Source organism: Chiloscyllium plagiosum, chromosome 17 (assembly GCF_004010195.1).
Source record: "Chiloscyllium plagiosum isolate BGI_BamShark_2017 chromosome 17, ASM401019v2, whole genome shotgun sequence".
Lineage (NCBI taxonomy): Eukaryota > Metazoa > Chordata > Chondrichthyes > Orectolobiformes > Hemiscylliidae > Chiloscyllium > Chiloscyllium plagiosum.
The window spans coordinates 61,166,775-61,189,807 of NC_057726.1; the positions used below are offsets into that span (position 1 = coordinate 61,166,775).

The 23,033-nt window shown below is 40.2% G+C and overlaps 1 protein-coding gene across 5 annotated transcripts in view; it reads left to right on the forward strand.

The window, feature by feature from the left end:
• The window catches only part of ndrg4 (NDRG family member 4), a 163,261-nt gene that overhangs the window by 11,883 nt on the left and 128,345 nt on the right, over nucleotides 1–23,033 (forward strand). For 2 of the 5 annotated variants that reach the window (XM_043707294.1, XM_043707293.1), the window contains exon 2: nucleotides 11,810–11,898. The exons of 1 other annotated variant lie outside the window; for it this stretch is intronic. In XM_043707294.1, the coding sequence (XP_043563229.1) occupies nucleotides 11,833–11,898 (66 nt within the window). In that variant the 5' untranslated portion in view covers nucleotides 11,810–11,832. Of the gene's footprint in view, nucleotides 1–11,579; nucleotides 11,690–11,809; nucleotides 11,899–23,033 lie in introns of those variants that run through there. 2 more of the 5 variants (XM_043707290.1, XM_043707292.1) reach the window with 2 other exon arrangements.

A 23,033-nucleotide genomic window follows, 5' to 3' on the forward strand; every position in this document is an offset into this window, starting at 1 on the left:
GCCTCCCTCACACAAAGCATGCTGGCTATTGCCAGTAAGTCCATATTTCTCCAATTGTGAGTAAGTCCTGTCCCTAAGAATCTTCTCCAATAATTTTTCTATCACTGACATAAATGCCACTGGCCTATAATTTCCCAGATTATCCTGATTGCCCTTCTTAAAGGAACAACATTGGCTATTGTCCGATCTTCTGGGACTTCTCCTGTGACAAAAGAGGATACAAAGATTCATACAAGGCCCCAACGATTTCCTCCCTCCCTTCCCTTAGTATTCTGGGATAGATCTCATCTGATCCTAGGAACCCAACACCTTTTTTACATTGACGTGCCCCAGAATATTAATATATCCCTCTTGAGTCTCACCATCCATCATGACCTCCTTTGTGAGTACTGGTGCAAAGTATTCTTGAAGGGCCTCACCAACTTTCTCCAGCTCTACACTCATTCCCTCCTTTTGTCCTTGAATGGACCTACCCTTTTCCCTACCCTTGCTCCTTATATACATACTTTAAAAATTGGAATTTTCTTCTCTTGTTTGCCAAGGATATTTCATGGCCTCATTAGCCCTCCTAACTCCTTTTTAGGTTCTGTCCTGCTTTCTTTATATTCATTGAAGGCTGTACCTCATAGATTCATAGAATCTCTACGCTGCTGAAACGGGCCCTTTGCCCCAACAAGTCCACAAGGACCCTCCGAAGAGTAATTCACTGAGATCTTTTCCCCTACGTTTACCCCTGACTAATGCACTGAACCTACACAACTCTGAACACTATGGGCAATTTAGCATGACCAATTCACCTAACCTGCACATCTTTTTGGATTGTGGGAGGAAACTGGAGGAAACCCACATTGGCACGGGGAGAATGTGCAAACTCCACACAGACAGTCGTCCAAGGCTGGAATTGAACCCAGGTCCCTGGTGCTGTGAGGCTGCCTTCAGTTTACTTTTATCTTTTTGTCTAAGCTCACAATTTTGGTTGTTATCCAAAATTCCTGCATCTTACCATCCTTGTCCGTCATTTTCGTAGGAACGTGCTGGTTCTGAACTTTAATGAACCTCCCTTTAAGATTCTTACATGACAGGTGTGGATCCGCCATCAAGCAGCTGTCCTCGAAACTGCATTTGCCAGTTCATGCCTAATAAGTTGACGTTAACCTCCCCACCTCAGCCCAAATTCTTATTATTTTCACCAGAGGACTCTTATCCTTATCCATAAGTCGACTAAACTTACAGAATTACGGTAACTGTTCCTGAAACTTCAGGGAGAAAGTGAGGACTGCAGATGCTGGAGATCAGAGCTGAAAATGCGTTGCTGGAAAAGCGCAGCAGGTCAGGCAGCATCCAAGGAGCAGGAGAATCGACGTTCCTGAAGAAGGGATCATGCCCAAAATGTCGATTCTCCTGCTCCTTGGATGCTGCCTGACTTGCTGCGCTTTTCCAGCAACACATTTTCAGTCCTGAAACTTCAGTTCAGCTGGACCCCTTCTCTAATACCAAATCTAATATGGTCTTTTGGAGAAAGTGAGGACTGCTGATGCAAGAGATCAGAGTCGAAAAGCGTGGCATCCGAGAAGCAGGAGAATGAATGTTTTGGGCATAAGCCCTTCATCAGGAACTGAAGGGCCTATGCCTGAAATGTCTATTCTCCTGCCCCTCAGATGCTCCCTGAGCTGCTGTGCTTTTCCAGTGCCACACCTTTCCACTTATATGGCCCCTTCCCTAGTTGGGCTATTAACATATTGCTTCAAGAAACCCTCCTAGATGTACCAAACAAATTTCTTCCCTCATCCAAGCCCCTGGTACTAAGGGAGTCCTAGTCAGTATAGGCGAAATTAAAATCACCCAGTGCAGCCCTGTTTTTACATTTTCTTTTCCATTATCTGACCATATATCTGTACCACTATCCCCTGCTGGCTGTTGGCAGGCCTTTAGTACATATCTATCAAAGTGAATACAGCTTTTCTATCCTGAGCCCAAACGGCCTCAATGGATGAGTCCTCCAAGATGACCTCCCTCAGTATAGCTGTGATATCCTCCCTAATCCCTAATGCAACTCCCCAATCTCTTTTACATCCCTCTCTATTATGCCTGAAAGATCTAAATCCGTATTTGTACTGAAGTTGTTGCCATTTCTGAGTCTATTGCCAGTTATTCTTTGCTAAAGTCACACTGTAGCTGAAAATGTGTTGCTGGAAAAGCGCAGCAGGTCAGGCAGCATCCAGGGAACGACGTTTCGGGCATAAGCCCTTTTTCAGGAATGAGGAAAGTGTGTCCAGCAGGCTAAGATAAAAGTATGTGGATGTACCTACTAGAGAAGATGCAAAACTTCCTGAAGAAGGGCTTATGCCCGAAACGTCGATTCTCCTGTTCCCTGGATGCTGCCTGACCTGCTGCGCTTTTCCAGCAACACATTTTCAGCTCTGATCTCCAGCATCTGCAGACCTCACTTTCTCCTTAAAGTCACACTGTACACCTTTTCCACTGGCATCTGTCACCAAACTGTCAATTGTTTCACTGAGTTGTTGTCTGTAGGCCACCAAACTCAAGTCTTAACCTTGAGCTGATTTCTGTATGATTTTCACAATATTCCTACCAGTTTTCACATTAACCTGAGGAATTAACTCTTTCTTTTCTCAAAACTTCATTTCTTAATGTGATGAGGGGATTTGATTGTTTCTCTTTTGTTCGTCCAAAGTTGTTAGTAAGTGAAGTGAGTTTAATGCTCTCTTTGCTGTATTGTTATTTTATTTGCCGAAATGTCTGCACAATCATTGTTGAATTGTCACGAGCTTAAATTAAATGCTGTACATTACTTTAGGTCTGAAATTGTTATTTCTTCTTGCTGTGCTGGGAGTGAAACTTGCAAATGAACACAACACAGTAAAAACAAAATCAATGGTTGTCTATGGATGGCAATCTTTATTGCGTTCACTAGGAGTTATATAAACATTCATTCAAAAAGTTGAAACAAAATGAAATGTTGTGCATCTTCCTTGTGTTTTTATGTTTCTTTACCACAATCAGAATAGTGGAATCAAGTGATGATTTGATGGAAGCGAGCCTGAAAAGTACAGAGCACACATTATTGGCAGTCCTGTTTGGGAACCACTACTTCATACTTGCAGAGTTACATTGTACTTTGCTCAAAAACTGCATGAATCCATGTAAGACTCTGCTAACTCATTTTTTAGATTAGAATCAGTCTAAACATTATGGCACAGACAACAGCACACAGGGGGCTAACACCTTCAACATACTATCTGGGCTGACACTAATTGTTAACCTGAGAATGTACCTTTTAAAGAAGTTTTGTGATTTACTTATGAAAGAAGTGAAACTAACATGGTCATTCTAACCGATGTGAGACTTAACCACCAATCAAGGTATTTTTCAATGTATAATTTCAGTTACATCACACTGTAAACGTTTGCTATAAATTCTGTCTCTTACAATTGTGTACTCCACAACCACCTAATGAAGGAGCAACGCTCCGAAAGCTTCCAATTAGACCTGTTGGACTACAACCTGGTGTTGTGATTTTTAACTACTGCATATAGTTAAGTTGCACCGTTAATAAAATGTTGATGGTTTTTAACGTTTGACCAAGGATAAGTCAAGTAAATCTGTTTATTTTTTAACTAGTGGGCTGTCCCGCAGGAACATGGCAACTGGAAAATTGATTGATCCCACTTCTGTCAAATAGAGTATACTTTCAAACATTTCCTGAGGAGATTGCTGTGTTGTAGAGCAAATTGAGGCACTTTGAATTGATTCTTGCTTGCTTGTAGACCGCTGTAATGGACTCAGCAATGTAATAGCTATGACGAGTCTTCGAGTTTATTAGAGATTTTTATTCAGAGCTTTGGGCACTGAGCGGTTGTCTTAATTTAGAAAATCTTCCAATTTTACAAATGAGCTGCCACCAGGATGTGGTCTGTTTGGTTATTATATTAGCACTGTATTCTTACTGGGAATAAGTATCTGAAGATTTATTTCAAAAGCACCTAGGTACATTACAACTCTATTACAGATTGATAGAGTCTGGTATCATGCTGGTTGACTATCGGACTTTCTTGTTTACAAAGTACAGCTGTAGCAATTAAAGGTGAAGCTGATACTTTTTTTTAATATATAAAATCACATAGCATGATGTCACACTGATTTAATCATTTAAATCTTTTAAAATTATCAGCTTACTTGATCATAAGACAAGAAAAAACTTTGCCACTCTACACAATAATGCTGCAGAATCCTTTACATCTGTCTGAGAGGAAAGATGCTCCTTAGTTTAGCATCTCATCAGAAAGGGAACATCTGAGTGAAGTGCTCTCTTCAAGCCTTTTAACTCTGGTCTTTGTATATGGTGTTATTCATGACCAATGAGAATATTGTGAATAATAGCCATGAAAATAGGTCATTCCCATTAGATCTGAACAGTAATTTATGATCCCAAATCAGACTGGTGAATTTGTTATGATCATTACTGGAGGTGGATTGCATTTTGAATAAACTTTGATTATCTAATTCAGAGGAATTTTCCTTTTCTTCCTCTATTAATTGACAAGTTTTTTTCATATTTTCTTGCCCCCAGAAGATTATTTTGTGGGGAGTATAAGTATCATATTTGTATAGGACAGGAAGGATAGATTAATAGATATTGTCTTAATGATTCTTTAAAATTTCTTTAATGGGGTAATATTAAACACTAATTGGACCCTCCACTCTAATGAACTGACAGGATGGCCTTTAATAGTGATTATAACTTAGCATGTAATATTTATATAGTACAATAGATAATGTGGGGGGTCTGTTGACAGATTTGCAATGGACCAGTAGTCCTTAACCAGTCAGTTTTAAAGGTCATCTTGGATTCACCAAATTACCAAACCAATGATATTCAGAGCACTTGTCCCATCTGTGTGCAGTTTTTAAATAAAGCTGTTCCACATGACTCGTTTTCCTTAATCTTAAATTACTGAGTGTAGTAGAGGTAGAGTTCATTCTTTAAATGTATTTTGTCTCCCATTCAGCCCATCCTAATGTTTTTCTGGGAAAGAGGTGGGCAGTCACAGAATAGAACACAGATAGTTGGAAATGGGTTTCATTTCATTGCAATCTGCATCTCTAACAAATATGACTCTATCTAGTAGAGACTAGTTGTTTGACTTAAAGGATGTCAAAGTGTGAGATCCAGAGGATTTAGTAAGAAGATGGCACATTTATGAACAGGCAATGTTAAACTTTACTACACAACTTTAAAACAGTAATATAATCTATAATATATGTACAACTTGTGTTTGTGGGTAAGACTCTGTGTTCAAACACCCAACAGAGCACATCAAATAGCAAATATGAAAGCGACAGATCTCTTTTATTTCTCAGCTGCTCCTTAGTCCTTTCTGTGTCTGCTTCTCAGAGCTGCATTCCAACATTGCTTGGAAACTCCACTATTCCTAACAGAGTCTACTTCTGACTCTCTCATGTCCACACACACTGCCTGTAACTTTTGAACTCTTCAGTAACCACCCCGTCCCCCCAAATTGTCCTGAGTCACCTACTAAAAACTTGCAATAAGCCTCCTGTATTGCTGGGCAGGATTGAATGTTGCCAGTTAACAGCTCTGGGAACTATCTGTTCCATAAATGATACCAGTTATAGATTGCTGGCTTGCTCAGTACAAGGATAAAAATAGAGGATTTCACTACAGGCTGGAAGCAATCTACTTCACTGTCCCTTTCTGAAACAGCACCCTCATTCCAGCTGGCTATGACAATGGAAACTCTGCTTTTGTCAGTACTAACTCCCTCCTTCTTTGCTCAAATCTTTTCTTACTTTCTACCCTGTATTTAATATACTTGGATACAGCATCATGCAACTGGGACACATCTCATTTAGTTCTTGAGGACTATGTTACCTTGTCTGGAATCATGACCAGTTAGTGTCCAGAGATGTGTAGATTAGGTGGGTTACCCATGGTAAATGCGGGGTTGCAGGGATAGGGTGGGTCTGGGTGGGATGCTGTTCAGAGGTTTGGTGTGGACTTGATAGGTTGAATGGCCAGCTTCCACACTGCATGGATTCTATAATGCTATTTAAAAAAAAATCCACATCCTGCTGCCAAGTAGCCTGACACACTGGAAAACCCAAGTGTTGGCATGTGGTTAGCTTCATTTCGGATTTTGGGTTTTAAATGCAGAAAGTTACATAATATTATTACCATACATCAAAGACTTAGAAGACAGAAATAGATAAGTAGGCCAGAGCTGGAGCTGAAGTTAATACATACAATTTTTTCTTTTATTATAGAAAACTGAGCAGCAGGGAGTCATAGAGATCATAGAACTTTGAACAGTATTTTCATTATATAAAAAAACACAAATTTCTGTGACCACTTGTAGGCCAATGAATGGCAGCTGTTGGTTGCAATAGTAACATGTCACACACCATTTAAATTGTCAATAGTGCATTAAAGGAATTGCTCAGGTGCAAAATAAAAAGCTCTTTTAATATTATTTAACTCACGAACACACACTGCTACTGCTTTGCCTTGTTGGTGTCAATCATTTGCCCCATTCATAGCCAACACTAACTAAATCATCTAATTAATTTGAAAAGGTCCGGAAATAGCATCATCATGGGGTTAATAGTTAACACCCTTTGACATACATGTTTCGGGTATAGTTAATTTCATTTGCGATAAACTGGAATTAAAACAAATTTAGCATTTGTTTACTTTGAATTAATTTCTTAGTTCATAGTTGGTTAGTAGCCTTTGTTCACTAACAAACAATTGTTTTTATGCTTAAAAATCACTATCTGGGAACACACAGACCTGCACACACTGAACAAAGAATGTGATTTATATTGTTTTTCTCAATCTTAGACTATCCCAAGCCACTTTACAAACCAGTGAAGTATTTGTGAATTGCAGCCACTGTGTAAAATGGGAAACATGGCACTGTCACTGCACTATTGACTAATACTCCGGTGACATGGATTCAAAATTTAAATTCAATTAACTAAAACCAGCCAGTAATGATGATATTAAACCACTGACAATTGTGGTAGAATACCACTTGTTCTCTAATATCCTTTAGAATAGAACCTACTGTCCTTCAACTAGCTTGGTCTACATGTGATTCCAGGCATCCAGGAATGTGATTTACTTTTAACTTCCCTCTGGAATGACCTGATAAACGATGTTGTAGTAAACTGCAACAGAAAGTCCAATTGAATTAAACCAGATTGATCGCCTGGTAATACCCTAGACAATGGACAAAATTATGTAACATCCAGCCCTGTTATCCCTGAGAAGCTCCCCATTATCAAAATGTGGGGCCTTGTGCCAAAGTTCAGAGAGCACTCCCACAGACTATTCATGCAATAAACTGATATAGTTTTACTCATGGAATTATATCTTTTATAGCCAATGTCTCCCAATCCACTGTCACAGTCTCTGGGTATCTCCTGTCTCACCATCAGCACTGTGGTATACAGGCAGGAGAAAGTAGCCCTGAGACAACTCCAGTGCTCATCCAGACCCCACAAAGTCTCATAGGCAAGGAAATATCCTGTTGATATCACTTCATAAACTTCTTTAGCTGATGAATCATTATTTCTCCATGTTGAACACCACAGGAAAAACAGACTGCTAATCGAAAAAGTACAGAATTTGGTCTAGGTGAGGGGCCTTCAATCAGCACAAATCATTTGGTAGTGCCACTGACCCTGCTGGGTGAAGCTTGAAGGATGTATGTCCTAGACTGTGCCTGCAGAAGGAGGTGAGGAAAGCCATAAGGGAAAGCCTAATTATCATAGAATCCCCACAGTGTAGTAGCAGGCCATTCAGCATACCAAGTCGACACCAACATTCTGAAGAGCATTCCACCCAAACCCAACTCTCCCTATCCTTGTAACGCTGCATTTCCCATGGCTAGTTCACCTAGCCTGCACATCACAAAACACTACAGGGCAATTTAGCATAGCCAATCCACCTATGGTGCACATCTTTGGACTGTGGGAGGAAATCGGAACACCCAAATGAAACCCACGTGGATACTGGGAGAACATGCAAACTCCACACAGACACCAACCCGAGGGTGGAATCAAACCTAGGTCCCTGGCACTGAGAGGCAGCAGTGCCAACTACTGAGCCATCGTGCCACCCCTTGACCACCACCTTGCAATCTACCTGTTCCAGATGGATTTGTTTGTGATAGTATTAGCAGGATTGACAACTGCACAATCCACTTGGAAACACTATCCTGTTTTCACATTCAATTTACCTTCACTTGCATCATGTGACACTACCATTGTGCTAAGTGAGAAAGATTTTGAACAAATATGGCAACTCTGAACTGACATCCACGAGATGAACATAACATCACTCTACCATTGCCATCAGGTTGGGAGATGAATCCTGTTTGAATGAAGAATGCACAAGGCAAGTCAGAAGCAGCATCCACGGAAAACTAAAATGAAATGACCACCTCATGAATGTGTATAATTCAAATCTTAGTTCTAATATTATTGAATTTTTGAAAAGGACACTTGCAAAGCAAAAGGCACTGACTGCAGTAACAGCAGTGTTGCATCTGCAAGAGCAAGATGTTTGGACATAGACATCCATTGCGTAAAACTGTCTGAGAGATGTTGCATAGCCTTGTTTGTGAACACAATTTATGATATTGAATTTTGAGCCCAGATGGTCAGAGTCTGAGGACTTGCCTGAGAAGCAACAACCCCTTTGCCTCCTCTCTTCCCTGAAAGTTTAACATGGAAAATCCATTGGGTGACTTTTTCATTATGTGCTGAATGATCCTGAAGAAAATCACTGTTTCAAGAGAAAAGACATCCTAGTCGAGGGGCGTAAAAGTTAAGATTAAGAACAAAGTGAAGCTTATGACAGATAATGCAAGCTTAATATAACTGACAAAGTCCCTAAAGGAGTGTGAAAAGTGCAGGGGTTGGGGGAGGGACTCACAGATATTAGGAAAGCAAAGAGTGCATGAGAAAGCATTGGGTAGAATAAAAGAAAACTCAGAAGTATTTTTAAGTAAATCAGGAACAAGTGAATAACTAGGGAAGGAGTAGGGCCCATTAGGTATAATAGAGAGAACCTGTGTCTGGCATTGGAAGATATGGGCACAGTCCTCGATGAATGCTTTGTCAATCTTTGTAATTGGAAAGGTCAATGCAGGTGTTGACATCAGGGTGGCAGGCTGTTTAATATTCAAACAAATTGCATAGAGGAGATAACTGACAGTTTTAGCAGCCTTGAAAGTGGACAATTCTGCAGACCTGGATGTGATGTATCTCAGGTTTTTGAGGGAGCAGTGGAGGGGATTTCAGGAACCCTGGCAGGTTTGAATCCTCTCTGGCCTCAGGTGCTAGAGGACTGGAGAATGGCTGATGTCCCATTATTAAAAAAGCAAGGAAAGATAGACCAGAAAATGATGACAGGCCAGTCAGTCTAACCTCAGTTGTGGGCAAGTTATTTGAAAACAAAATTGTGAGGCAGCTAAATCTGAATTTGGGGAGATTTGAATTCATCAGGGATAGTCTGCATGGATTTGTTTAAGGAGGTCATATTTGCCAAATTTAATCAAATTTTTTGAGGAGGTAAGCAGGAATGTTAATGAGGCAAATTATTTTATGTGAACTTTTGCAAGGCCTTCCATTAGGTCGTCTTGGAAATTTGGTCAAGAAAGTAAGAGCCCAAGAGAGCAAAATGGCCCATTGGATTCAAAATTGGCTGAGAGGCAAGAAGTAGAATGTAATAGTAGAGGGATATTTCTAGTCTGATTCCAGTGGTGCTCTGCAGAGATTGATGCTGGTGCCCTTGATGCTTCTGGTGTATATGAATGATTTGAACTTAAGCAGATGACACAAATATTGGTGAGTTGGAAGATAGTGAGGAAGATAGCCATAAACTGTATGGGAACATCAGTGGACCAGTCTGGTGGCCAGAGCAGTTGTAAATGGAGTTCAATCTACGAACATGTCAGGAGGGCTAACAAAGTGAAGGTCTACACTATGAATAGGAGCAGCTTGGAAATATTTAAGATCTGAGAGGTCTTGGTTGCATGTACACAGATCCCTGAAGGTAGCAGGGCATGTAGGTAAATTAGTTAAGAAGGCATATAGGAGACTGTTATTCTGTACCTCAGCCAATAAAGATATATAATACACCAGTTGTGGCCTAACCAGTATTATGTGCAGTTATGGTCGTAACATTGGAAGGATGTGATTGCATCAGAGAGCGTGCAGAGGAGATTGCTGCCTGGAATATGCGGAAAGATTGGATAGGTTGCAGTTGCTTTCCTTGAGCAGTGGAGGTTGAGGGGGCCCTGACTGGTGTATAAGATTGAGGGGAATAGATAGTAAGTCACAAAAGTTACACCAAAGTTCTTCCTAGCTTCTCGGGTGGACATAAGATCTGGATCATTCAAAGACAAACAGGAAAGTCCTCCCTATGGTGACGAATACATCGCCCTCACTGGTGTGAAGATGCTGGTATTGGATTGGGGTGGACAAGGTTATAAGTCACCAGTTGAAGTCCATTTCATCTGATGAAGGAGCAGCACTCTGAAAACGTGTGATTTTAAATAAATCTGTTGGACGATAATCTGGTATCAAGTGACTTTTGATAATATCACTAAAATAGATTATCTGATTGTTGATTTAATGTATATGGGACTATTCTTCAGAAGCATTTCTTCAGCTGTCAAATGTTTGAAGTTTCCTGAAGGTAATCCATAAATGCACATTATTTCTTTCTTGTGTTTATTAAGGAGGTTACTTACTACAAAATGTGGTTGGGTTCCTATTTAAATTGAGGAGACTAAATGTTACTGTCTTTGTTTATTGATGAGCATATGCTCAAAACATTCATTCTCCTGCTCCTCGGATGCTGCCTGACCAGCTGTGCTTTTCCAGCACCACACTCTTTGACTCTGATCTCCAGCATCTGCAATGCTCACTTTCTCCCTTTGTTTGCAAGTAATTTGTTTACAAATAATGCTCACCAAGTTTAGATCTTTTCAAATGGAACAAACCTTGGGGCTGTTAATTATTAATGAATTAATCAAAATTAATTAATATCTTTTATACTGTGAAAAATCCTGTAAATATTGTTGCACTTCTGCATGCACCTTTATCTAAATTCCTGGCACTAATGCTGGTAATCTGCAAGTGTACTCTCCTGACACTGCAAAACATGTATGTTTGTATTGTAACATGGATATTGTGTTCTTGGAGTGTTCAAGTAAGGATGCAAGCACAGAAACTGAGTTTGTGAATATTGTTTGTTTGTAGTTACTCTGGCTGTCCTTTTGCAGGCCTCAGTTCTGGAAACCAGTGTTGTGTGTTGTTTGAGTTTTCATTCAGTAAATGAGCTGTCAGTCAATTTTCACTTTAAACAAAGTGAGCATCGGTTGACTTCGCCTCTAAATGGACTTGCTTCTTTCAGGACGATTTCCCCTTTAAGATATGGACAGTGTATCATTCAAGCTGCCCTGTCACTGTACACACTGCAGGTTCCACCTACTGGCTAATTGGGGCAGCCACTCTGGAGTTGGAGCCGTGGAAGAAACATTCAGCAGCTCCCCGCTTTTTCTCCTTGAGAAAACAGCAGGGCTCTGCAGCCCCACAAAAGTGGAAAGCATGGGCAAGCACCACATATTAAAGGGTCAGTCTTTCAGAGATCGAAATTCTGCAGTGGCTGACAAAAAAGAAGCTTTGCTAGCATGATTAGTAAGTGTCCCAGTTGTTGTCTGGTAACATTGCTTTTGTGTTGTGGGTGTTACAGGATTTGACTGGCACAGATTGGAAATGGCTGGACTGCAGGAATTACGAATGACAGAGGAGAAGCCTCTGCTGCGGGAGCAGATGTCAGTGGTGAGTCAGTATAAGATATGATTTAAAAACAAATGTCTCAAAGACCCTTTGGGTCAGCTTATTGAGATCATTGGCTCTAGCATCCTGTTTCAATGACAGATTTATTATATTGAAATTCTTTTCCCCAGCGCTTCTCACTGCTTATCTATTTCTTAATTATAATTCTCTTGCATATAATTAATGCAATTCCACATTAGTTTCTCTGATTCAAACAATTTACTTTAATGTTGCCCTAGTTTCTGTTCATGTTTGCAGTATCGTGAACTGAGTTTCACTCTGCCTCACCCTCACACCTAAACCACCCCCCCTTTCTCTCTTCTCTCCCTCCCTCTATCTATCTCTCTATTTCTATTTCTATCTCTCTCTATCTCTCTCTCTTTCTATCTCTCAATCTCTTTCTAAAATACTCTTGAATAAGAATAAATCAGGCCTCTACTGGTTTAACTTGCCTCAACAGATGCAATGATGCGATTGGCTTGTGGCCTGTAAATACAGGGCAGGGAGGAAACAAAAGTCTGAGCTCTTCCTATTTGCAGTCCAGCAATCCTGAGATGAATAAATGTCTGGTATGGGTTCAATTTTGCTCTGCTGTGACTGGTGCTTTCTTGATCAAATAATGTGACAACATAGTGTTCATTTTTCTGGACTAGTAATCCAGAGCTCTACGCTAACAGTTGGAAAAAGAGCTCAAGTCCCACTCTGACTGTTGGAGGAATTCATTTCTACTTTTATTTAAAACTGCAAATCAAAATCTGGTATGAATTTAAAATTAAAATGTGATTGACACAGCTAGATTGTTATAATCATCCAACTGGCTCACTTTTTTTTGTCTTCTAAGGAAAGTGGACCCCAACTGGCTAATGTGTGATTCCGATGTTGTTGACTCTTCATTACCCTCTAAAGTGGCTTAGCATATTCATGGGGCAAAGCATTAAATTCTAGTAGTCATTCTGTTGCATGTATGATGCCTGCTATTGCCAGCACAAGGCGTTACATTTTCATGCATTGTTGAAGATTGGGATATAAGTAGAACTGTGATTGATACCGAAATCTCAAGAGTCAGTAGTGAACAGTCCACATTTGAGCTTATGATGAGTCAGGATCATTAACAAAGCATATGAGTGGTGGAAATCTCAAAAAACAAGCATAGAAGTTCAGCAAGTAATAAGGAAGGCACGTGGAATGTTGGCCTTTATTTCAAAGGGAGTTGTGTGCTGAAATAAGGAAGTCTTGCTAAAATTATACAAATGGCTAGTCAGACCACAGCTGAAATAATTTTGGGTCCCTTATCTAAGAAAAGATATAATGGCATTGGAGGTAGTCCAGAGAAGTTTCATTAGTCTAATCCAGGTTTGGACAGACTGTTTGACTAATGAGGGGAGGTCGAGTAGGTTGGGACTGTACTCATTGGAGTTTAGAAGAATGCGAGACAGCCTTGAACATTCAAGATTCTTAGGAGACTTGACAGGGTAGATGTAAAAATGTTGTGTCCCCATATGGGATAGTCTAGGACTAAAAGACATAATTTCAGAATAATCTCACCCGTATAAGATAGCGGTGAGGAGGAATTTCATCTCTGAGGGTAGTGAATGAAATTCATTCTTGCAGAGGGCTGTCAAGGCTGAGATAGATTTTTAATCAGTAAAAGAATCCATGGTTTGGGGGGAATCATAGGAAAATGGAGTTGAGAATTCAGTGCCAAACTGTCTCAGAATTCTTTTTTGGCTGTACATAGAAGCCTTAACTTGCAGTATGGAAGTCATATTGTTGGCTAATTGTAAATACTCTTAAAGAGAAGATAAAATTGGCAGAACTGCATGATTTTGAAGTTTTCAAAGTCCCTGATTTTTGTACTTAAATGTTTTGGCTGCCGGGGAGAGTTTAAATAAAGCGCTATATACTGGACTGTGTTGTTTGACAAAAATTGATGAGAAAAATAGCATCTGGTCATGGAGTTTCAATATAATGCTTTGGTATTTTCCCAAGGGCTTTCATTATTGCTGTTATGCATGTTTGTTTGGCTGAACTTCATATCTCAGCATGGGTTTCTGCATTCACCATTGGATTGACAGCTGCTTTCTCTTCTTGAGTTCTTTGTCCAAAGGTAGGTCCAACTTCCAACCTGGGTAAGGCAAAGTGACAAGTTCCAGCTGGAATTGAGATTGAACCCCGTGTTGTTAGTATGGATTTGGTCAACATGAACATTCCAAAAAACTGAGCCAAACGGCCCATAGAATTAAGTGTTGCCGCAGCAATAGAGACCTTAATGCACAATGTGTGGTTATGAATGGGTGGAGGCTCCAATTACTAATTCAGTTGCAACCTTGGTGTGTAACCTAGGTCAACACTGTTAGGAGCGAGATTAGACTGAATATTTACACTTAAAAAACACCAATACTGGCCCAGGCTAAATGAGCCATAGTCTCTTTTTGTTCCGCAATTTTGTTGATTCATCTTTCCTACTGAAAGTGATACTGATTTCATACCTACCTGTAGGGATGTGATTATATTAATGGAGTATGCTGTTGACAGTTGCTTTAGAACAAGTTCTGTACTCCCCTGTTCTCTCAAAAAAAGAAAATGGATAGCAGAACGTCTTTAGAATGAAACCTAATGAAAGAAGAAAATATAGATATAATGAATGGCTTAGTTGAGATTTTCTGAGGTGTTTATTTCCTAGCCAGGGAAGAATAAAGGGCTACACTTTAATTTTATGAGAATGATACACCACAAAAATAGATCTGTCTTTCAACAAGTGATGAGTAGACAGCACTGAAACCAAGAAAAGAATCCAATTGAAATACTGAGATGGAACAGCAAATATTTAACAGCCGAGTTGAAGTTGTTTGTAGTCTTTTGGTCTCCTTTTTTAATGTTTTCCCCACACAATCATTTTCATAATATAAATATAATGTTCTTTCTAATCATAAAGGATAAGGCAACACCTTGTCATTTTGAAGGAATCTTTCCCTCAGCAATTGCTGTTGCCAAAATCAAAGGCCAGGATTTTATATTCATTGTGTGATGACCCTCGTTGCAAGATAACATTTATGATATGCTCGTAAAATGTATGCAGAGCAACAATATTGCTGCTCTGTCTGTCCATCTATCTAAATCTTGGCCCTGAAATTCTTGTGCCACTGTGCCAAGAATGCAGTATAATCTCAGTTTGTGATGGGCAATATGGACTAGGAATCTGCAATGTCGATCCCTGTCCATTTCTACCATGCAGCACAGTTTCTAAAGGGATAGGAGTTAATAGACTTCATTTGCTTCCTCTTTGGTTTAAGAAGATGGAGTGAGAGTTTAAACAGACGATGAACTATAAGATGGTGTAGTGCAAATAATTTTCTGTCATCAATAAAATAGTTTAAATTCTTTCCATCATCAACCGTTAAAATTGCAGGCAGAAACTGAAGACAATCCTTACTAAACTGCATTTGTTAAATCTGATTTCTTCTGTTTTAATTTGGATCTTGTTGATCATGAGCAGCTGACAACCTTCATAGTGCCTATTTCTGAACATCTGGAGTGCAGGATAGAGAGCACAGCTTTTCAATTTTTTTTTGCCTAAGTTCAATGAAAAGAAGAATGATAACTTCTTTATAGGAATATCATTGTTTAGAATTCTTCTGGAGGATAAAGAGCTCAGCAGACAGTATCAGCCTGCCCAATATTTTGCTGTCAGTAGCCAACCAGAAATCTCGGCATTTATAGATGTAATACATCCCTGAATGCCTCTTCATTATGTGGTCAATGTACATCTCTCCAGTTCTGCTTTATCCCCAGTAGGCCTCATTTCTAGAATTATCACCATCTAACCTGGATTTCTATATGTTCCCCTGTCCTACAAGATCTATTTCTTCAGCTTTGGCCAATGTTATATTCAAAATTGGTGAAGGAGGAGAACAAAAGTCAGTAATTTCTCAATTTTAAATCTATTCGCAAAGTAAACTTTATAAATTAGATTAGATTCCCTGCAGTGTGGAAACAGGTCCTTTGGCCCAACAAGTCCACACCAACCCTCCGAAGAGAAACCCACCCAGACCCATTTCCCTCTGACTAATGCATTGACATTATGGGCAATATAGTATGGAAAATTCACCTAACCTGCACATCTTTGGACTGTGGGAGGAAATCCACGCAGGCACGGAGAGAATGTGCAAACTCCACACAGACAGTCGCCCAAGGCTGGAATCGAACCCGGGTCCCTGGCGCTGTGAGGCAGCAGTGCTAACAACTGAATCACCGTGCTGCCCCAAAATAGCTCCTAACTATAATTCGCTACAAGTATCAATAAGTCTGTTTATTCACTTTGGAACAAAATAGATTCTGCAGATGATGATGCACTTTAACATCCACCAGTCATGGTGTTTACTTATACTTTTTGAGGAATAAAATGTCAATAAAACAAGTTAACTAATTACAGAAGGTGCATTGCAACACAAATCAAGACTTCAAATGAAGCTTGTCAAGTCAAAGAAAAACGTTGTTTTGGGAAAATATGAGGCACTATGGGAAGGTGGCATTATTGCTGGACTGTTAATCTAGAGATCCAACTCATGTTTTGGGGACCTGGTTTCAAATCCTGCTATGGCAGATGGTCGAATTTGAATTCAGTAAAAAAACTCTGAAACCAAGAGTCTAATGATGACTATAAATCCATTGTTGATTGTCGGAAAAACCCATCTGGTTCACTAATGTCCTTTAGGGAAAGAAAATGCTATCCTTACCTGGTCTGACTTAGATGTGACTCCAGACCCACAGCAATGTTGTTGACTCTTAATTGCTCTCTGCGCAATTAGGAATGAGCAATAAATGCTGGACTAGCCAACGGCACCCTCAACTCATGAATGAATTTTAAAAAAATCTCCAACTCCAGTATTACCCACTGGTCATGTAGATCTCCAGTGTGCCAGTAGACACCAGATGTTTCTCCAGATGCCGCTCAGGTAAAATGGTAACCAGTGAAGAGAGACAGACAGACAGGAGGTCAGGATGAGCAAACTTCTCATGGTCACTGCTAGAACCTCTGAAGGCCATCTTGGCCAGACATAGGAAATGTCTTTTCATGCTATTTTAAAAAAAAACAATAGAAGCCTAATAACCTAACTTTCTAAGGATGCCAATAAACTAATTTCAAAGGAAACATGTTAAAATTTTGAAGATGGTATGCTCCAGCACCTGTACTGCCTATCGGTTGTGGAAGGAGTGTCTTTTCAAATCTGCGTAAATAATTATCCAACAAGTGGCTCACACCTTATTTTGTATAATTAACATTTATTAATTTCTCTGGCTTGGCTACAGCATCCACAAAATTCAAATTTTCCACCCCCATCCTCTGCTACATTTTGCACCAAACTAACCAGCTTTAGTTTTCTACTGTTTGTTGCACTCCCTGATCCCTGATATCAATTACCTTGAAACAACACCTATGAGAAATTTTCTTATACTTTTGCAATTAAGTCTTGTGTCTAGAGAACATCTGGAGCATCACAACATAGAATTATAGCCAGAGATATTCATACCTCACATTGTTAGGGAAAACAGAAATGACTAGTTGCTACTTGAGTAACCAAGCAACTGTTGAAGCAAAAGTGTGAGATTTTTTAAAAAGTAAGCAAGGGAATAAGTAACCAGCAAAAGACTGCCCAGCCAATTCTCTGAACAATTTTCAAAATTGCTGATCAACAGTACAAATAAACAATCAACTTTGCAGGGAACCTTTTCAGACTAGCAAATTATGGTGTCCTGCTCATACTTATTCCAGATTTATTCACATTGATTTTATTAGAAAACTCTGGTTAACTAAATATCCTACTGTAGGTCATTTACCTCCTTGGTTCATTTCATAAATATTGGTTCCACGCTGTAAATTAAACCAGCTGGGCTGTTGAGAATTGGCTGACAGGAAATAGTTTATAGATCAAGAGGGACACTTGAACAAAAATGTCAAATTTTACACAGTTTGGCTGTCCCCTGCCCAGAAGCACAGCAGTGGGATGTGATTGCGTCAGTACATGTTTGACGAAGTTCTATAAAGACAATATTCTGATTTTTGTTTACAAAGCTAAATGTGAATAGAGTTGATTTTTTATTTATTTAAAGAGAATATATCACCAGGCTTAGCGAGTTTTCTTGCTATATTTACCAAGCTCACCTCATTAATTAAATCATCTTGGCTGACGGGTCTCTCATGTCCGATTTCCATCCCATTTTGCCACGTGCTGTCCCCAGAAGAGCTCACCACTCTGAGAATATCTGCTGAATACCTGGTATCCCTTTCACTCAAGTCATCTCTGAAAGCTCATGATACCTGGATGAGCAAGAGGTCTGCAGCTGTTTTATAAATTGCTGACATTTGTCACATATATGACAAGAGGAAATCTCTGCCCTACTTTGCCAGGAAGGTCTTGGACATCCTGCTGGATGGTTTGTGCAGAGGCTGGACATTTTCTTCCCCCAGGGCCAGCACCAGAGGCGTGACAGCCAGCCAGCTCTGTCTAAGGTTATCACTCGTGCTAAAGCTGTATCAACCATCTGGAGGAGGATGCCCAGCACTGTGGGAAAAAGATCAATGACCTCCATTCCACCAGGATAAATGTCACCACTGTCTCTTGATACCTCACACTATCTCTGTTACTGTACCCATGGCTCACCGAAGTAGGCTCAGAACGAGCGGCTGCTGGGAGCCAGCCTTGTCCAGCCCTTGAGCTCTTGTGTGCCTGAGCTTAGTGTCCTTACATCAGCATTACAATGGTAGTTACCACTGCAGCATTGATGTGCAGGAGTGTCCTGTCCATGGGTTGGATAGGTGCTGTGAGGATTCTTAGAGGCTGTCAGATGTCAGATGCCATCTCTGTGGATGAAGGGTATGTGCGGCTGATGCCTATGGAATGTTCCTTAAGATGTTGATGATCTTGTAGAAGTTTATAAAATCATGAGGGGCATGGATAGGGTAAATAGACAAAGTCTCTTCCTGGGGTGGGTGAGTCCAGAACTGGAGAGCATATGTTTAAGGTGAGGGGGAAAGATATAAAAGAGACCTAAGGGGCAACGTTTTCACACAGATAATGGTACGTGTATGGAATGTGCTGCCGGAGGAAGTGGTGAAGACTAGCACATTTGCAACATTTAAAAGGCATCTGGATGGGTATATGAATAGGAAGGGTTTGGAGCGACATGGGCTAGGTGCTGACAGGTGGAACTAGATTGGGTTGGGGTATCTGGTTGGCATGAATAAGTTGGACCAACGGGTCTGTTTCCGTGTTGTACATCTTTATGACTCTATGACCAGTTTTCAATCGAAAATAACTTGGACTAAGTGGTGAGCTGAATCTGCCGGATTTGGATCTGGCTTTCTAGTTGAGATTCCTGACATCAGGCTTGTTTGATAATATCAGAGGCCCGATATTTAATGAGGTGTGTTTGCCTATTAAAAAATAATTTAATAAGCAATAATTAGTCAATTGACAATTTGCTTTTGCTATGTGAGAATCTCGCCATGCCACTTATGAAAAGCATAAAAAATGGTGCAACATGCTATTGACATTAAGATGCTGCACTTGTCACCCGATTTTCTGTCACACATCTCACCGTAGTTCATGTTGTCCATATATCTGTAAGATTCCACCATCTTGTGTTCAATGAGGAACAGTATTGTGTATTTCCTTCTGTCTGTATCTTCCAAGGTATAGCAATCATTATCAACTTGCTACTCCATTTGAACATTTCCCAGACCTGAGACAGTTCTATATTTCTTCCAAGACCTTCTGACTAAGGCTTTTTGAAAAATGTGGAATCCACCATCCCTCAGAGCTCCAGTGAGGTGGACTACAATCAAGGGGATGATGTGTCTTCTTTTTATAGCACTACCGGATGTATGGCAAGTTCAACAGTTGAATTTGAATGGTGAGTGGGTTATCAAGTGAATAGGTAGAGTTGTAAGGTAGGTAAGTAGGTGGCTGGGTGTGAGGTGGCACATACTTGTACGCTTGCTTGTATCAGTGTTAAAACTTTGCGAATAATCTAGTTAGTAGTTTAGCTTGTTAATATTATCATTCAGCATGATTCATTTGAATTCATGATTTATTAATTTTTCAGTGTTAGATCTACAAGATTGGAAGATTATTCATTTGGAATAAGTTTTAAAATTACTTTACCTCCTCATCCTATTTTGTTAAACGTACTTCTCATGACTTGGGTTTATGAAATATAATTTAACTAGCTGATCTTGTGATCAGTGCGAGGATATTCTGTTTGTGGTATATAGTTGATATATATTTAAATATGTATATGAATAATGGATTGGAGCAGGCAGGAGCTAACAACTAAACCTGCTGGCTGCTGTGCCAGCTTCCCAACACCGTGCTGCCTCTCGGCCTCTTTGCTGCAAAACAAAAGGTTTTGGAACAGCAGAGCTACCTATGCACAAGTGGCAGTTTTCTGCCCTGCACATATGGCAAAGCCAATTAATTGATTTATTGTCAAGTGTACTGAGGTACCACAATAAGCTTTAAGAGCAGTACAAGTATATCATAGTAAGCAAGTATGTACAGATCAAAAAGACTTGAGCAGAGGCATACAAGTTACATCGCCAAGTGGTATGCACTAGGCGAGATCAGCATTAGCAAGATTAGCATTATTTGAGGTTAGATAGTCCATTCATTAGTCTAATAAGAGCTGGGAAGAAGCCGTTCCTGAATCTGCTGGTGCATGTGTTCAGGCTTCTGGATCTTCTGCCTGATGGAAGAGGTTGTAGGAAATCATTACAGGGGTGTGATGGGTCTTTGATGTTGGCAGCCTTTCCACAGCAGTGAGCCATGTAAATGGCGTCCATGGATGGAAGGTTGCTTCTGTGATGGTCTAGGCTGTGCACACCATCTTTCTTATGGTCCTCCGCAGTTGCCATTCCAGGCTGTTATGCACCCGGACAGTACGCTCTCAATGATGCATATGTAAGATTTGATGAGAGTCCTTATGGACATGCCAAGTTTCCTGAGTTGGCTGTGGAAGAAGAGGCATTGTTGTCCATTCTTGACTGTCAACTCTACGTGTGAAGTCCAGGACAGGTTGGTTATCATCACCCAAGGAACTTGATGCTCTTCAATCTCTCATCCTCAGTTCTGTTATGTAGATGGGGATGTGCTCTCCTCCTTCCTTTCTGAAGTACATGTTCTTTAGTTTTGCCAATGTTGAGAGAGAAGTTGTTTCATTGTACCACATCACCAAGCCCTCTATCTTTCTTTTGTCTTTTGACTCCTCATTGTTAGATATCTGTCCCACTGCAGTAGTGTCATTAGCAAACTTGTAGATGGCATTCATTTGAAATTTAGCAACACAGTCATGGTTGTACAAGGAGTACCATAGGGGGCTGAGGAAACATCCTGGGGTGGGGGGGTGTGCTCCAGTTTTGAGTTTAGTTGTGGAGAAGGTGTAGTTACCTATCTTCACTGGTCACAAAGCTGAGGCTCCAGTCGCAGAGACTGGAGGGGATAATGGTGTTAAAGATGGACTTCAGCTTTTCCATGAACATTGGGCTTCAGTATCGATGTCTAGAATTGACTACACAGCAGCACCACCAAGGCAGGTTCATCAACACCACTACTGAATGAGCTGGTCGAGTCCTATAAGACATAACTGCTAGACTGCTGTGGGTAGTGAGGAACTAACAATACGGCAAAACATACATGACCTCATCCTTACCAAATTGCCTGCTGCAGAGGTATCTGTCCATACCAGTGAGAATGAGAACTGTGCATTGTTTTAAAGGCCTATCTTCATGTTGAGGATGCCCTTCATTCTGTTGTGTGGCACTATTACTGTCCTAAATGGGATAGGCATTGAACAAATCAATCAATTCGAGCAACATAAGACTGGCATTCTGGGCCATTAACTGCAACAAAATTTCACTCAAACACAGTCAGAAACTTCTTGGGCTTTCATATCCCCACTCTACCATTGGAATCAAGACAGGTAATTAACCCTGACTCAATGAAGAGTCGGACATACATGCTAAGGATAGTACCAAGTATACAAAGAAAAAGGTATCAACCAAATGGACCTACAAAACAGGATAATGTGCCAAACAGCAAAGCAGGACTAAGCAATTCCATAACTAATAGTTCTGACCTAAGCTTTGCAATCCTCCCACAACCAAAAGAATGATGATCGACAAGTTGTTTTTTGAACTTAGAGGAGGAGACTCCACAAATATTCCCAACCTCAATGACGACTGATTTCAACTTCAATGCATCATTGCAAAAGGTAAGGTTGAAACATTTGCAACAATCTTCAGTCAGAATACCAAAGTGATGTTACATCTTTGTCTCCTCCAGAGGCTTCCAGCATCACATTGCCAGTCTTCAGCCAATGCAATTAGCTCCACATGATACCCAGAAATGGCTGGAAGCACTGGATACTATAAAGGATATCAGCAACATTTTGGCAATAATACGGAGGACATGCTATGTGTCTAGCCATGTTACGATATGTCTACAATATTGGTATCTATCTGACAATGTGGAACATTGCCCCAAAATTTCCTGTGCACACACAGGACCTGTTTGAGGTGAGATGAAAGTGTTTGACTTTGAAATCAAGGCCTTAATTGACCAAATAGAAACCGAAAAAACTGTGAATGCTATAAATCAGAAACAGAAATAGAAATTGCTGGAAAAACGCAGTAAATCTGGCCACATCTGTGGAGAGAAATCAGAGTTAATCACATAGTCTGCTATTATATACCAACCATTGTTCGCCACTAACAGTCTCCATTAATAGCTATTCATCCTCATAGCCAGATTTGTCCAACTGTTCTTCTCTCTTTTTGGGCTTTATTCCGACCTATGATTATTCCTTGCCCACTCCCGCCACCCTGTTTTCTGCATATGAATTGACATTTTCCTAGCTACCATCAATTCTAAGGAAGGGTTATTCCACCTGAAATGTTAACTCTGCTTTCTCTCTACAGATGCTGCCAGACCTGCTGAGCTTTTCCAATGCACCCTATTTTTGTCTCTGATTTACAGCATCTGCAATTCTTTTGGTTTTTATTTAGTATTTAACCCACTGCCAGCTCTCTTATGGGAATGCCCATCTTGAAATTCTTCTACTCCCTCCAACAGGTTCTTGTT